Source organism: Danio aesculapii, chromosome 4 (genome assembly GCF_903798145.1).
Source record: "Danio aesculapii chromosome 4, fDanAes4.1, whole genome shotgun sequence".
Taxonomy (NCBI): Eukaryota; Metazoa; Chordata; class Actinopteri; order Cypriniformes; family Danionidae; genus Danio; species Danio aesculapii.
In genome coordinates this window covers 35,555,789-35,571,599 of record NC_079438.1, presented here as the reverse complement: position 1 = coordinate 35,571,599, position 15,811 = coordinate 35,555,789, and the positions used below count along the sequence as shown (strand labels likewise).

Below are 15,811 nucleotides of genomic sequence, written 5' to 3'. Positions count from 1 at the left end.
TTTGGGTTCTGTTTTTGTATACTCCAGGAGACCTTTTTTGTCTCTTTTTTTCCATCTAATAATTGGAACAGCTTTCTTTTTCTTTTTAGGCCTCGGTTTAGGAGCGGTCTCCTCCTAACCATAACAGTGCATAACAAGAAAAAAAAAAACTCTAATAACAATGATACTAAGTATATTGTGTAAGACGTTTGTGAAACATATTCATACCTGTAACTCTTGCAAATCAGATGTTATTTCATCAATGTCGAGCTGTAATTCCCTTTCCATGTCTTCTGTGGTGGTATGATCATCATTGGTGGCCATTATCCTAATAGTTTTTTTTACTTTGAAGCATTCCTAGAAATACAAAAAGCCAAGATACTATTTACAGTATGTATGCACAGATTATATAAAATATTAGTCTTGATAGATCCTATTTTACAGTTCTAAGTCATAAATTATCGAATATACTTTCACAGTAAAAACCTGGCTCATGTAGGCAAAGACAGACTATAGTGAAATTAGACTCTTTGTCACATAGATATTAAATTGGGTTATAACTACAAATACAACAGAATGCTTTGAAGAGCAAATTGTATTTCCTTCAGACACCCTACAGTGGCATAATAAACTTTTTTTGCAGAAAAATTACTAACACATGTAATTATTTTGCATATTTCTACAGTATGTAACTGCAATAAAATCAATACTATGATTTACGGCATATTATATTTGCTTGATATGCACGGTTATTTTGATAAGTACTTGGTTGTCTTTGATAGTGCACATCAAATGATTTCTATACATCACTCACAATATAATTACACTAATAAAACCTAGCTAACACAGAGGCATGCATAATAATATATTTTAAAGCAGTGTAACGTTATACAGTACATGACGGTTACCTGAATGATCACGCTGCTTCTGCAATATCCAGCTGTTCGACGCACGATATATACGTCATCGTCTAAACAGATCACCGCTGTCCTTAAATAAATTAAAAGTGCCAAGAAAACGAAACAAGCAAATATATATATATATATATATATATATATATATATATATATATATATATATATATATATATATATATATATATATATATATATATATATAAATAAAACAAGCGTGTTATGGAGTAAACCCGTCTAATAATAAGGTATTACATATAGGTTACTCTCACAATTTAACTTTTTTTTTTTTCAAATATATGACAAAATTTAAATCAAGTCGAAATAAAACAGTTATTAATTTGTTAGACTGAAAACGTTGTGCTTTTAATCGCTCAAAATAGTCTTGAATTGTCGTTGTAAATGAAAGAACAAATGAAACAGGCAAATTAAAATATAACACATTTGTTAAGAAGAACATTTGAAAAAATGAGCGTGTCAATTTTTTGCTCGTACAAATCATATTTTGTTCACCATTTGAAGCGAGTATCTGCTAGAAATCTTGTACGTTTCAGGAGTACATAAAACCACCTGACTGAAATGTAACTTTGCTACGTTTTATCTAAATTATTTCTTCGTGCTTTCCTCGTATTATTTTAAATACGATGGACTTACATTTACGTTGTCATTCCCGTTAATGTGAGAAACGAACAAAAGATGCACATACAAAGTAATATTTTATCGCTGTTCAATAATAATTTTGTGCTGTTTGGTACGTAACTAACATGGCACGGTGGTTTATATCCCGAGTATATCCCAGCAAACTAGGTTGAATGTTGAAATACCACACGTCTTTCCTCACTCACTTAATTCACATTAAAACGAGCGTGCACAGAGAAGATCGAACCTTAATTTCCTTGTTTTTATTTTTAATAAACACGCATGATCTAAAGCGGAGGCATTTTAAAACGAGTTAGCGCCTCTAGCGGATGTTATTTTTAAAAAAGTGCAGGGAAGCGTACCTATTTGTACGTATATCTGGTTCTCTAGAAATGTAGTCAGGCCTACGTTTTTCTAATGAGCCTGGGTTGTAATTATTGCCTCGTAAATTAAAGTAACATAACCCAACTGGCAAAACTAGTTGTCAGCATTTTAATTATAGTTATGTAACTGATCTATGTAGATTTGTAACACATTTGCATAATCCTAGGCTATGTTTTTGGCTGCTCACAAACAGCATACTTTGACCCTCATCACGAGAAGATTGCACTATAATCATTGAAGCTGCAAATGAATATGCTTCTTACATATTATCTTCACTTTGTTGTTTATGAGAAGATGAGAGTTTAGAATGTAGTTCAGCAGTAGAGACATACTATATAACCTTTTTTTTTGGGGGGGGGGGGGGGGGGGGTATTTCCTAAAGAAGCATTTCAAGAGTTCACACTTAGATATTGCTTGATGCTATTAACAGGTTTGGCCTACTGTCCCCTGAGCTTGGAGATAATTGAGCCCAAGGCTCTTGCCTGGTCAATGAGCATGTAAGGGAGTACGAGATCAGGTAGTTCTCGAGAGCTCCCCCTGGTAAAGGAGGAAAAAGGGAGATGGGGTGGATGGGGGATTCTTTCCAAAGGCGAAGATAAGGGAGTAAGGCTAGACAGGCTGTTTATAGTGAGTTTGGAATGATTCGATTGGTTTTCTAATGATTACACATGAGAGACCAGCCGCGATCAATCATATCACATGCTCCTCTTGAAATTACTTTGCGAATCTTCACTTAGGGTGCTTTCACACTGGCACTTTTGGTCCGCACCCGGATTCGTTTGACATCAAATTATGGTACATTTAGCTAGTGTGCATGTGTCTTCTGAACGTGGGTTCTAAACCATACCCAAGTCAGCCTGAAAGAGGTGGTCTGGGGTACGGTTCATGCCAACTCTGGTATGATTCACTTCTGATATGAATGCGATCATACCAAATAACAGAAGTGAACTGGTAACTGTACAACAAACTTTAGTTTTCATAATGTTCCTTTGTGTGTATGTCTGTGTATCACCTACCTTGGTGACAAGCGGGACTGAGCCAGTGCAAACAGTGATAAAATATAATTTTTTGTGGCAAGTAGATGCAAGTGGCTCTCTGTATTTTGGTTTTGGTAACAAAAGCTTTGCTTTTATAGCCATCATCTAGCAACAGCTGTACACAAAACAGCAGCTTGATGACGCAAGCGTACCAGGATTCAGAAGGAAAAAAGACAGAACCAGCCAAGAAGGTGGCAAGGGAGACAATCAGGTTCGATCCAGGCAATTGAACCAAGTGTGAAAGCACCCTTAGTGAACAGATCTAAAAAGAATCATTGTTTGCTTGAGTGAACCCATTTCAACTATAAAGTGCCCTATGTGGAATATAAAAGCTCTATATTTTCAAGTGGCAATTCTCACTATTATCTAGTGGCTTATTACATGTCCATTATTAAGATAATGGCTGTTTATTAGTACTTATATAGTATATATTCTGCATGATTGTTCATCCCTAATCCTACCTAACAACTACTACCTTAATAAATATTAATAAGCATCTGTCTTAACCTCCCTCTAATGGTTACCAGTGAAGCTCAAAGTCAAGTTTAAAAATTTTGTTTTTGTTTTTAAAGGTCTACATGGTCACCATCGCACCATTTGTACACTCCACTCAAGTCTCTTAAATCTTGCAGCTTTGGGTTGCTGTCTGTTTGCAAATCAAAGTTAACCAGCACTCATTTTTGGGTGTTTACACCTACCTAACTTTATATAGTAACAGTTCTTGACCCCAGTGAACTACAAGCAAAAATTAGGTATCATCTGAAAAAAGATGCTTTACTGTGGTCCATCTGGAAAGTTTCATGCACAGAAAAATGTAATTAATTATATTATTGTATTATTTAATATTTAATGTAATTAAATATTAATGTAATAACCTAGAAAAGCCTTGAAAGCCAAGTGTCTCATGAGTTTATATTTCAAATTTGATGAAGATAGCATGCAAAATGAGATTTCTGCACAATGTTTTCGGAGGCTATATAAGTGTCCTTCTCTCCATCACCGCCAGAGGCACTTTCTCAAAAATGACCTTCCCAAACTACGTAAAACAGTAACAGTTGCTGAATAATTTGGTCTAAATTCACAGTTCGTGCATCTTTAGAAAGAAGACACTTTTTAAAATTAGAGTACAAAATGCTCAAAATGAAAAAAGATGCTTAATTATAGATGCTTAAGTAATGTAAAAAAAAATGCATCGCACTAAACAAATCCATGACATTAGTCCTGGAGCAACACAGAAAAGTAATAGGTCAAAAGCCACAAATCTCATGAGTATATATTTTAAATTTGATGGCGATATCACTCAAAATTACATTTTTTGAATTATTTTTCTCAGACGATGTCTTGTGATTTTCTCCCTCTCCTTGTTTGTGGAGAAGCAGTCTGATGAACATATGTGCTGAAGGTTTCTAACAACTATTTTGGTAATTTCACATACCACTTCTTTTTTCTAATAGTAAAATAATAGACAGAAACGTATAGTATGAGTGATTTATTTGAGCACAAGAAGTACATTGGGTGAAATGTGTCCAGTGCATGTGCATCAAAAAAGTCTACTACAGTTGTTTTTGCCCCACTCACTCACTGGCAGAAACAGGTTCTGAGACTGGAATATCTTTTCCAAAGAGATTGTTGTTGGCTGGTGCGTGAAACCCACTCCACATTGTAGAGACCGCACGTTTGCCCACAACACTGAAACAACTTACCGATATCTATTCGAATGTTGTCATCACTCTCCACTTTCAAACTTAAACTCACATCGCATGTACAGCACTTTGGTCAACCCTTGTTGTGAATGAATGCTCCCTTGAAGCAGCAAATTAGGAGTTTGCTGAGCTAAAAGTCATAGTTAATGGTTTGCTAATAGCAAGTAATGTACTTTAAAATAAAGTGTGATTGACAGATTTTTTCAATTTTAAATCCTCTTTTCGGAATTATCAATGTTAATAAAGTATGAGAAAAAAGAAATTTTGACCTCGGATGCATGTAAATCTATTGCAGAAGATCTCCATAACGAAATTATAAACCTTTAAATTACCATAATATGGCATTTAAACAAACGCTTTTTCTTTTGTACAAAGTTTTGAAGTCCACATCATGCTCTTGATTGTTTTGTTTTCCGCAGGCTCCTGAATCTGTCCCTCACGTCAGACCTGGTGCCGGATCAGGATGTAATTGATGTCATCATACACGTGGCCCGCAATCCACTGGGAAGACATTTAGCATGGAGATATTTCAGAGAGAAGTGGGACATTTTAAACTCCAGGTGAATGCAGTTCTATTCATCCCTGCTTATCAGTGAATTTAACCTTCCTTTCAGTCCCTGATATGAATTTTGCATCCACACTCTCATAAGATATTTATTGGTGAATGTTATTTCATGTTTGTTGTTGGAGTACCAGAACGCATCTATTGGTGTTTGTTTACTGTTTGGCTGAATAAAATGTTCTCAGATGTTTTTAATAAAAGACTTTCTCAATTGCAGGTATGGAGAAGCTTTATTTATGAACTCAAAATTAATCAGCGGTGTGACAGAGTTTCTCAATACTGAGGCCGAATTGAATGAGGTGAGTCTGGATTTATACTCCATCCTGAGGCAAATTAACTAAAAACACTAATGAGCTATTGACAAATCTTCATGGGACATTAATACTTATAAATAACTTTGGTCAGCAGATTGTTGAAGTTGAGAAAATGAGCAAAAGTACAGTTTGATGACTGCAGAAATGTGCCATGGACTGTTAAGTTGTGTTATTTCCTCATTGTAACTTCCTATCATTATTAGAGGTAATGTAACACATATTCACTTATTCAAATTCATTCAGCTTCAGTCCCAGAGGAAACAGACTGCTGATGCTTCTCACTCCAGCACTTTCTCATCCCGCTGACTTTGCCTTCCACAATTTATCATTCATACAAAGATAATATGAACCCCATCATTGTTTTCTTAAGCAGAGCATTAGAATACTGTCATTGACAATCAGCTGCTGCCAGAGCACTTCATCCACAGATTCACTACAATCAGCTTCATGATTTGAGCAATTTTTTTTCTTTTGAAAGATTATATGAGCAAAACAAAAGCTTTCAGTAGATGTATTTAATATATATACCTCATGACATGATGAACTGTGAACCATATTCATAACATTAATTTTTTCATTTTAGAATTATAAGGTTCTACTGTATGTAATGTTTTTGCCAAAATCAAGTTTCTCACATTCTGTGAAAACTTGCTTATATTCCCAATTTACGTTCTCTTACATGTTCATAAAAAAAAAAAACATTTAATAGAAATCAAAATGATTTTATCTGCAAATTCCTTAATGACTCCTAAGCCAGTGAGCAATTTTCACTGCACACCATAGGACCAGTCAGAATTTTCTCAGAGTCCAAGATGAGTGCTATTAAGTCTATGTATAAATGCATGTTCCGTCTATCTAAATACATTAGCAGATAGAGAGTATTATATTGTTGGGTCGAAAAATGAAAATAATTAATTTTTATATAAGAATGTGAACCAAAATATGCAGCACTATTGATATGATCAACATCTTTAAATGCAGAGCTCATAAACATCTCACCCTTTAAAAAAGTAATGATAGTGTCATAGTGTCAGACGTTTTATGAAATTACGTGAAATTCATTCTTAAAACTATTGCTACATATACGTATGTGTGTGTGTGTAAATGAAGAGTTTATTTGTAAGAACAGATTACTAATTTTTTAGTTAAGTTAAAATGTTTTGAAAGATTGAGGTATCCATTGTCGCAAATAAACTCTTTATACGCTATGATGGTGTGTGTCTGTGTGTGTGAATATATGTGATGTTTAATTATATATACACACTGTAAAAAATATCTGTAAATTGATAGTTTCTTTTTCATATTTTTTATGTTTTTTTTCTCTTATTCAGGCTTTTGAATTGCATCATGGAACCGTTATCTTTGTTCCAACAACTTTAAACCTTGAAAAGTTTGAAAAAGTGACTTTTATGAACATTTTTAATAGTTTGAAGTGATATATTGTCTGGGTTGGTATTGTATATCATGCTGCAAAAACCTGATAATAAGCAGCCAGTACGCTTTCTGTTATTTTACAAACGTGTTCTCTATATATTATTTCTTATCTTGTCTCAAACTACTAAAATGTCAATAAAAGTCCCTTTGTTAAACTGCAGAGTTAAATTTTCAACATCAGAAGTTGACAGAGCAGAGATCAAGGTCCCATAATGCAACTCACAACTGTAAATAGTGTAGTTAGTAAGTCTTCAGTGTGAAAATACTTGACTGAATCATTGTCTGTTTTCTTGCAGTTTTTAAAGGCTTAAAATGTCTGACTTGTAGAATATTAAGCCATTTTAATTACCCATTTGAATTCTTTCCTGCTTACTCGCATCTGCTGTGGACAAAATGTATTTGCCATAACTTTGTCTTAAATTGAATAAGAAATAAATGGATTTATACCAATATATGACCTAAGTAATCATAGAAACACATTGTTACAAGACATGCAAGATATAACCTTGTAATTCATATTACCTTATAATTCTAAGTGGAAAGTGATATTACTTTTAAGAATGATCTGAAGTGCTCCAAAAATCCCCATTTAAACATTTGAGAGTATTTAAATATTGTAAATTAACAGTGCATTAAGTATCTCTGTCATTTTCATGTATACTTGTTCCCTTACTCTTTTTTTGCCTTATTAAATAGAAAAACTTTAAAGCTGAATATCTCAAATCTTTCAGAATGCAGACAGCACCCTATAACTTCAAGGTGGCGATTTGGGAAATGGAGATTTTGATGAGGTTTAAACTGTGTTATAGTTTTTTTTCCACAGACACCCAAATGCCCTTTCTTTCCAGACAATCAACAACACCGATAATTCTGTTTACTTCAATGCATTCCCACACCTCATTATCATAAACATCATTGTTATCTGCTAAATTACACATCAGGCATTTGCATGTAAATGCGTCGTATATTCTGACGCTGTTTATCAGTCAGAGACGAAGGTGCCACTTACAAACATAAACACACAATCTCTGATACATATGATAATGTTAATGAGAATTGTTTATCTTCTCCTCAGCTGAAAGAGTTCATCCTGACCAGCGGAGGAGAGTCGGCGCCTGCGTTCGCTCGAGCCGTCGAGATCGTTCAAGCCAATGTAAAATGGCACATCCTGTTCCAGGAACAGTTTTACCAATGGCTGCGGAAAGCTCCCGATGGATAATGCAACATTTCGCATGGAGCGTTCAATTAGCATGGAAACTCATGGCCAGCGACGTAGGGAGATTTAAGCGTTTAAAAAAACAAAAATCAAAAACCTATTCCAGACAATGAAAATGAGCTTTAATTTCCCTGCTATTTTTGAAGGCCCTCGCAATCCAGGATGCAAGAAATGACAGATAAAAACCCGAAGGAATCAACATCGGAAATTGCATGGTGGCGTCAGCAGCGACAGATGATTTACATTCAGTTTCCCCCCTCGTATTTTGCATGAAAGTCATTTCCTTCTTCCAAGTCATTCTGAAGTTTGACCTTTTTCCGAGTCCTAAGAATATCGAATTTGTTTTGAAGAGCGGACGGCGGTACACAGAGATTGCTCTTCGGTATATATAAAAACACAATTTAGATTAAGCACAACAACGTGACAATCAGTGCTATGATTGGAAGAGGACGAGGAGGACAAAGAAGAGAAACATTCATGTAGCCTTTTCTCTCTCTAAAGCCATAAAGGGGAGCGATGACTGAATTTGATGTCTTGTACAGAATATGACGCATATTGTTTGGTCAAGCGACGCCACTCGACGGCCGTCAGAAGAGGGAGTCTTTAAGTCGTGCTTGAACCAGTGATGGTTTCACCCACTGGTGTCCTGGATCATTTGCATTCTCATGGTGTTACCGTTGGCTCTCCTGTTTTGGAGGGTTTGTCCTTGAATATGGTATGTTTGTTTGAGTGGAAAAAATAATCAGTGTATCAATATTTTCATGTATAATTCATTGATTGACTGGACTGAGGTCAGTTAATGCAGTGCTGAGATGTATTATCGTTGTGAGGTTCTGAATGGATGCTCCTCATGGAGACTAATTATAAGGTTTCCATTGTTTTATGTTTATCTTTTTCTTTACATGAACATGAATGCACAAGAAAATGTCAGATTATATACAAAAACTAACTCATTTGTACAATATTTACTCAACTGCATTGTACTCAGCCAAAAATAATGTATATGGCCAACTGAATTGGATATAAAACTGGCGAATTATCATATATATTTGACTAAGGTTTGGGCAAAATTCAGAATTGAAGAACATGGCTGGAAATACAAGTACACAGTGACACAACAGAGGATTTTCAGTAGTCTAACAACAGGATAGAGATGAAATATAGATAATTCTTTATCAACGATTCCAATTTATTACCTGTTAGACCTTTTTCTCAAACATAAATTAAATACAATGAAATCGGTGAACTGTTATGTGTCCATATAGACACATGATGACAGTATAAAATTTCATAAGAGTCTTTAATAGTAAATCTAAAAAAAGAAACAGGAGATCGCAGGAGAAATGTAGCACCAACTCAAACTAATTAATCAACAATTAATTAATCAACAATTATCAGAACCAGATTATATATACTGAAGGAGCTGAGAGACTTATGGTGCAATCTTGTCACGTCAGTTAAATCATATGTACAAATTAAATGTACTTCACAAAGCTGTTAATGTAAGTGGAAAACATTTCTTAAAGCCCCGAGTTGTGTCATTGAGAAACATGGTGGAATCGATAAATGTAAGATCTATCAGGCTTGTCATGGCAAAAAATAAATAAATAACTTTGAATGTGACAGGATTGTAATGTAACAGTTAATGTTTTTGTGCAATTTAGGTTAATGTGGCTTCATAAATTAAAAACACACCTGATGCAAATTATTTCCACTGTCTGTATTATTACAGATAAATTATTTCAAAACCCTGCTGTATTTGATTGTAATTTATCAAAATAAGTTACGCCGCTATCTTGTGGTACTTGATGTCATACTTAATTATGTCGACTCTAAGTACAAACTTCCTAGGAGGACCTGAATACAGCATTAAATGCAAGGGATTATTAACTGAATAGGAACAAGTGTGTGGAACCAAAGAATTGCCATGGTAACTAATTAGTGGAGGACAAGATAGAGCAAAAAAAGATTAACAAAAGCCAAACACAACATTAATATACACTCTCAGAAAAATGGTACAATATTGTACCAAAGAAGGTACAAACCCTAGTCACTGGGGCAGTACCTTTTTATGGAACAGAATTGTACCCTAAGACAAAGAAACAGATTTGTACCATTGCAGTTTGTACCTTTAAGGACATAATTTGTACCATGGAAAGCCAAAATGTACCTTTGGTTTTTAAAACCTTCATCAAAGGTACAAATCTGATCCATGAAGGTACCACTACAATGACTACACATTTTGTATGTTACAGTGTCAAATGTGTTCCTTCAAGAACTATTTAAAGGCATTTTGCTAAATCCAAATTGCGTAAATTTATTTTCAGTAAAAATAAAACATCGAATACATTTTTAAACAATGTTTTTAAAAAAAAGTTTCTATTTGTGTAAATGCACCTTTTTTCATTTACAATAAAGAATAAAAAATACTTTAACATTAATCAAAAGATCTGTTTGCTAAACATTTCACAACATTTTTCACAAAAATATTACAGAAACACATTCTCCCATGTACAATATACAACTTTTTTATTTTCTCCAGTTTTCACACAATACCTTTGTAATCACCCTTAAAGTTCATTTAATTTACTCAATTTTAAAATACAAATCGAATTATACACAAGTATTGTAATGAGATATGCACAATGTTAGTTTTACAAAAGTAGAAAGTCTGCATGAACACTTATTGTCTGCATATGCAGGACTTTTGCCAGCTCACGTGCGTAGTGGAAAGCAAACGCTAAAAGGTTTCATCAACCTTCATCAAGGACATCAATAATGAAAATGTATTTATCTGAAAATACTTATTATGTTTATTAGAAATACCTTAAATGTTTAATTTACAATACTTATAGTTTTGTTTTACCAGTTGTTTTGTATTATAGAACTTAATAGTTAATGTTTATGAGTTGCATATGCTTTTAATTGATGATTCGTGTTTTAATATGGAAATTATTCATAAAATCACTTTGCTTTTCCAGTAATATTTATTTTCATAGATATTTCAATAGGGAAGGAGTTGTCCAACAAGTATCTATCTTTTTTTATGAGAACAATTGTGAACCTTCATTTCAATGCTTATGCCCCAATGATGGTTAGGTTTAGGGGTGGGGTTTGGTGTCACCCTTTTAAAATCATACATTTTTGTACGACTGAAAACGTAAAAATTAGGTACTAAACTAACTAGTAAAATAGCTATGTTTCCTCGTGAGATCAGGCTGGTTATTACACTATAATAACTGTTTTTAAAAGCAACAGTTGATAACATGATATCAAGGGGTCCATGTGGTACAGTATCATGGGGTCCATGTGGTATCATGGATTCACTTTCCATTTTCATATAAATGCAAATTTGCTGGTTTATGTTTCTAATGTAGTTATAAATTGTTTTTTAAACATTAAAAACATTATTAGATATGCACCGATACTGAATTTCTCAGCAATACTAGTTGATCATCTAGAGTGATATCTGCTGAGACCAAAAATGTAGTAGTTCTGCCTTGAAATAATGTTAATCAATGACATGATTTGAAAGAAATGAAAATTCCTAACTTTATTATCTCAACAAGCTTTTTTCCAAAGTTAGTGGTTTCAATCATAAACAGAACATGCGTTGCTCAAATTAAACAGAGATTTTTAACTAATCAATTTGTATTAATTCATATTTTAAATGGACTTAATTATAAAAATTCAATGATTTTTAGACACAAATTTGCTAATCAAGAACAAACATGTTGTGTTAAATGTGAAATTTTTGCAGTGCAGACATTGCAGACTTAGGTTGCACACTTTTTTAAGGTGTCCTTCTTACAGTGTAACCCTAAATGTCTCGTCATCTTTGCCACCCAATTTTACACAAGGAACCTTTTCTTTTAAAATTTGCTTTATTTTTCCACCATGTTTTGATTGACAGAATATTATCGGCCTTGATAATATATAAGATCTGTTTTTAAACCGACTATTGGTGGATTTATCGATGCATCCTTCATTAGTACATTAACACAGTTGCTTCGTTCATTATTGTATGCTGTAATTGATTATAACATTACCTGCAGGTAACATGTTCAAATTTCTCAAAACAGTTTCTGTTGTCATAATTATTATGTGGTAAAAAACAAGGTCACATTTGGTGCTTCTTTTCCCTTAGCAACTGCTTTCATTAAAGAAATTTGCATTGATAATAAAATATTTAGACTATATCCAATATTTTAAACATAATAATTTACTTAATGTGAAGTATCTATGTAGTAAATGCCTAAAGGAATGAATAGGAAGAGGATAAGGTACTTGGCCATTTGTTTTGTCCATTAAACTTATTAGAAAAGCTCACATATTATATTATATTATATTATATTATATTATATTATATTATATTATATTATATTATATTATATTATATTATATTATATTATATTATATTATATTATATTATTGGAAATTCCTCTGTGTGTATATTCTGTGTATGTATTAAAATTTCCATCACATTTTCAAATCTCTCAAATACCGGAAAAAAAGGTATTTAAAAAACTGAAGTAAATGAAAGCTCTACAGTGAATTTCACTCCATTATGAATTCTTCATCCTCTTTGCTACCTCAATTCAAATTCAGGAATTGAATTGGAATTTGCAAGCCATCCTCAGTTCAATTCTGAATGGTGCACAACCCTGGTAAACTTAGTATCTTCTGTCTGCTTGGCAGTGTGGATCTCTGGAGGATTAAATCTGGAACATAGGCCACTTTTCTTTTAACCGACTAGCGGGGTCTTTAATGAAATCCCCAGACAAAACCTTTTAGTCGGATTCTTTAAAGTTGTGAGTCGCCTGTGTAATATCAGACTGATTCAACATGTCGTTTTTTTAATTTCCCTCCTTTCATGTTGTGTTTGACGTAAAGCTCTCTTTTGTTTCTAAATTAGAGATAATATCCTCTGTGTTTTGAGCAGAGCTGCTTAGAGATTTTAATGCTTACAATAAATTCTTTTGTACAGTAATGCATCACTGTCTGCCGTGCCTTTTATTGAGAGCTATACTTCCATCCGCAGCTTTGCTTTGCTGCTTAAACGCTTATCCTATTATAGCAAATCTCCATCGGTGGAGGCAGACATCAAAGGTTTTGGTTGGTTTGGAGGTTGGTTGGGTTAAGGTCAAACTCTGAAGTGCCACTTTTCAGTGATTTACCTATTCCAAGAGTTTGATTCTGTTAGACTGAATACATGGTTTAACTTTTTTTTCATCTCTCTGTTCCTTCTTCAAACTTCGTCCAGTTTTCAACTTTTATTTAATTTTATTATTATTTTATTTTATTGTTTCTTTGTTATTATTTCATTCCTTTTATTTAATTTTAGCACAACAAATCTGTTGTTTTGATTATTTTTCTCAGCTACATGAAAAAACCAAAGACATCTTGAAATTCATACTGATTTAAATTACTGATAAAATGTTGGATATTATAAATCTACTGTAACGGAGAATCAAAATAGTGAAACATAGTAAAAATAATGGAAAATAAATAGTGTTTTGACAGGAAATTACAAGGCCAGTTTCTGTTAAATTTACTGACAATTCCATAATTTCTTTAAAAAGTCTAAATATTATTATTAATAATAAGAATAAGAATCATACAAGAAACTCCTTTATATTAACATAATACATTGGGCTCTATTTTAAGGTGTTTTGCCAGGAAATTACAACACCATTTTATAATAATAATAATAATAATAATAATAATAATAATAATAATAATAATAATAATAATAATAATAATACAGAAAACTCCTTTATATAAACATAATACATTGGGCTCTATTTTGAGACATTTCTTAGTGTGTACTTTGATTTAAAAAGATATCAAACTGAGCTTTCAAAAGACAGTCTTACTTAAAAACTAATTCAGCAAGTTAGAACGTTAAATTAATAAAGATAAATTAAATGGATAGTGGATAAAGATGGACAATAGAGACCAATTTTGGAGGGGGGGGGGGCATACTTTAGTTGTTCCTCCTGTATGTATTCCGTTTACTGTGCCTTTCTAATTAAAACTAAATTGTTAAATAAATGAAAAACAAATAATGAATGAACATCTTATTTATTGCAAACCAAGGATTTCATCATATGATTTTTGTAGAAAGTCAACACTAGTTGCCTCAACATTACCAAAATAGGTAATGTTTAGGTAACACCTATCTGTAGGTATCAAACAAGCCTAAAGCACTAAATTAGTTTGATCAGTTGTGTTTAATTAGGGTTGGAACTAAACTGCAGAGCTGCGGCCCTTCAGGAACTGGCTTTGACACATGTGGTTTAAGGAATTGTGCATTATTTTATAATGTTCTGGGAGGTTTCCTTATAACATCATTAATAGTTTTTCATTAACAAAAACATCATTTAAAAGTAAAAGGCTCTTTTTCTACTATAGTTTTGACCCTCCTTTTAAAACACCATTTTTATAAGTGTGCCACTTTTTGTAAGATTTGAGTACGAGTTTAAGTACCAATTCTCACCATTAACAATTGGCTTATTACCTGCCTATTATTAAGATATTGGCTGTCTATTAGTACATATCCTGCACGATCTTATTCTGCATGCCCAATCCTATCATATGTTTTTGTTAATTCTTCTTTTAATTTTTCAGTTAGTTTTCAACATTACTTTTTAATTCACACAAATTGTAACTTCATATTTTAAGTCAGTTTAATTGATGCTAGTTAAAAGATTTGAAAAGTTAATTTGATTTAACTTTAAAATGCAAAGCAGCAACAGATTTTTACAGTGCAATAAATCTGAAAATTACAGTGCCTGAGAGAGCTTAATGCACTGCAACTTCAGAAAACACATACAAATAGTAAAAAAAATACAGCAAATGTAGAAAACACCTTCATTGATTTGACAACACGTGTTGCAAATCCTTACAAAATTTGAAACTAAAGAAAATTTCTTAAGTTAATAAAGTTATATTTGTATTGTATGTTGTCTGAATATTTTTATATATATTATTCTTATCTGCAATTTATTTGGACCTTGTTTTAACAACGAATCATTGCAAATTTATTTTCATTATCCTTAAAGTTATATTTAGTTGAAAATATTAAGTTCATTTAAGTTAAGAGCCTTCTTTATTAAGATTAAATTCACCATTTTATGCCAGTAGGGATTTGAAAGCATGATATATTAATTAAAATCTGTGCATTATTTACGTTTTTTAATTATTCCTTTATATATACTGCAAACTTTTTCACAAAGGATTTTCCCTGTGGCAATATAAGCCGCACCTAAATGAAAATGTATCTTTTCTTACTCAACACTTTATTAACATTATTACATTGTGACTCAACTCATTATTACTTTTTTGGGTAATCCTTTATTTTAAGATTTGAAGGTGCAAGAACATGCAACTCAACATAAGCCTCAATTCAATGCACATAGAAAGTAGTTAAATAATATTAAATAGTAAGTACTCAGTATAGGTAAATGAATAGTTAAAGGATGCATTAAAAAAAGTGCACCCATTTTTAGAGAAGGCACAAATATCAGAGATTTAATGGAAATATATGTATAGAGTTGAAGTCAGAATTATTAGCCCCCCTTTGAATTTTTTCTTCTTTTTTAAGTATTTCTCAAATCATTTTAAACA

At 32.6% G+C, this 15,811-nt stretch overlaps 1 protein-coding gene across 1 annotated transcript in view; it reads left to right on the top strand.

The window, feature by feature from the left end:
- Positions 1–13,172, top strand: part of trhde.1 (thyrotropin releasing hormone degrading enzyme, tandem duplicate 1) — a 201,909-nt gene extending 188,737 nt beyond the window's left edge. Inside the window, exons 17-19 of the mRNA XM_056455543.1 lie at positions 5,076–5,216; positions 5,436–5,517; positions 8,042–13,172. Of these exons, the coding sequence (XP_056311518.1) occupies positions 5,076–5,216; positions 5,436–5,517; positions 8,042–8,185 (367 nt within the window). The 3' untranslated portion in view covers positions 8,186–13,172. The remainder of the gene's footprint in view (positions 1–5,075; positions 5,217–5,435; positions 5,518–8,041) is intronic.
- Positions 13,173–15,811: the final 2,639 nt, after the last annotated feature.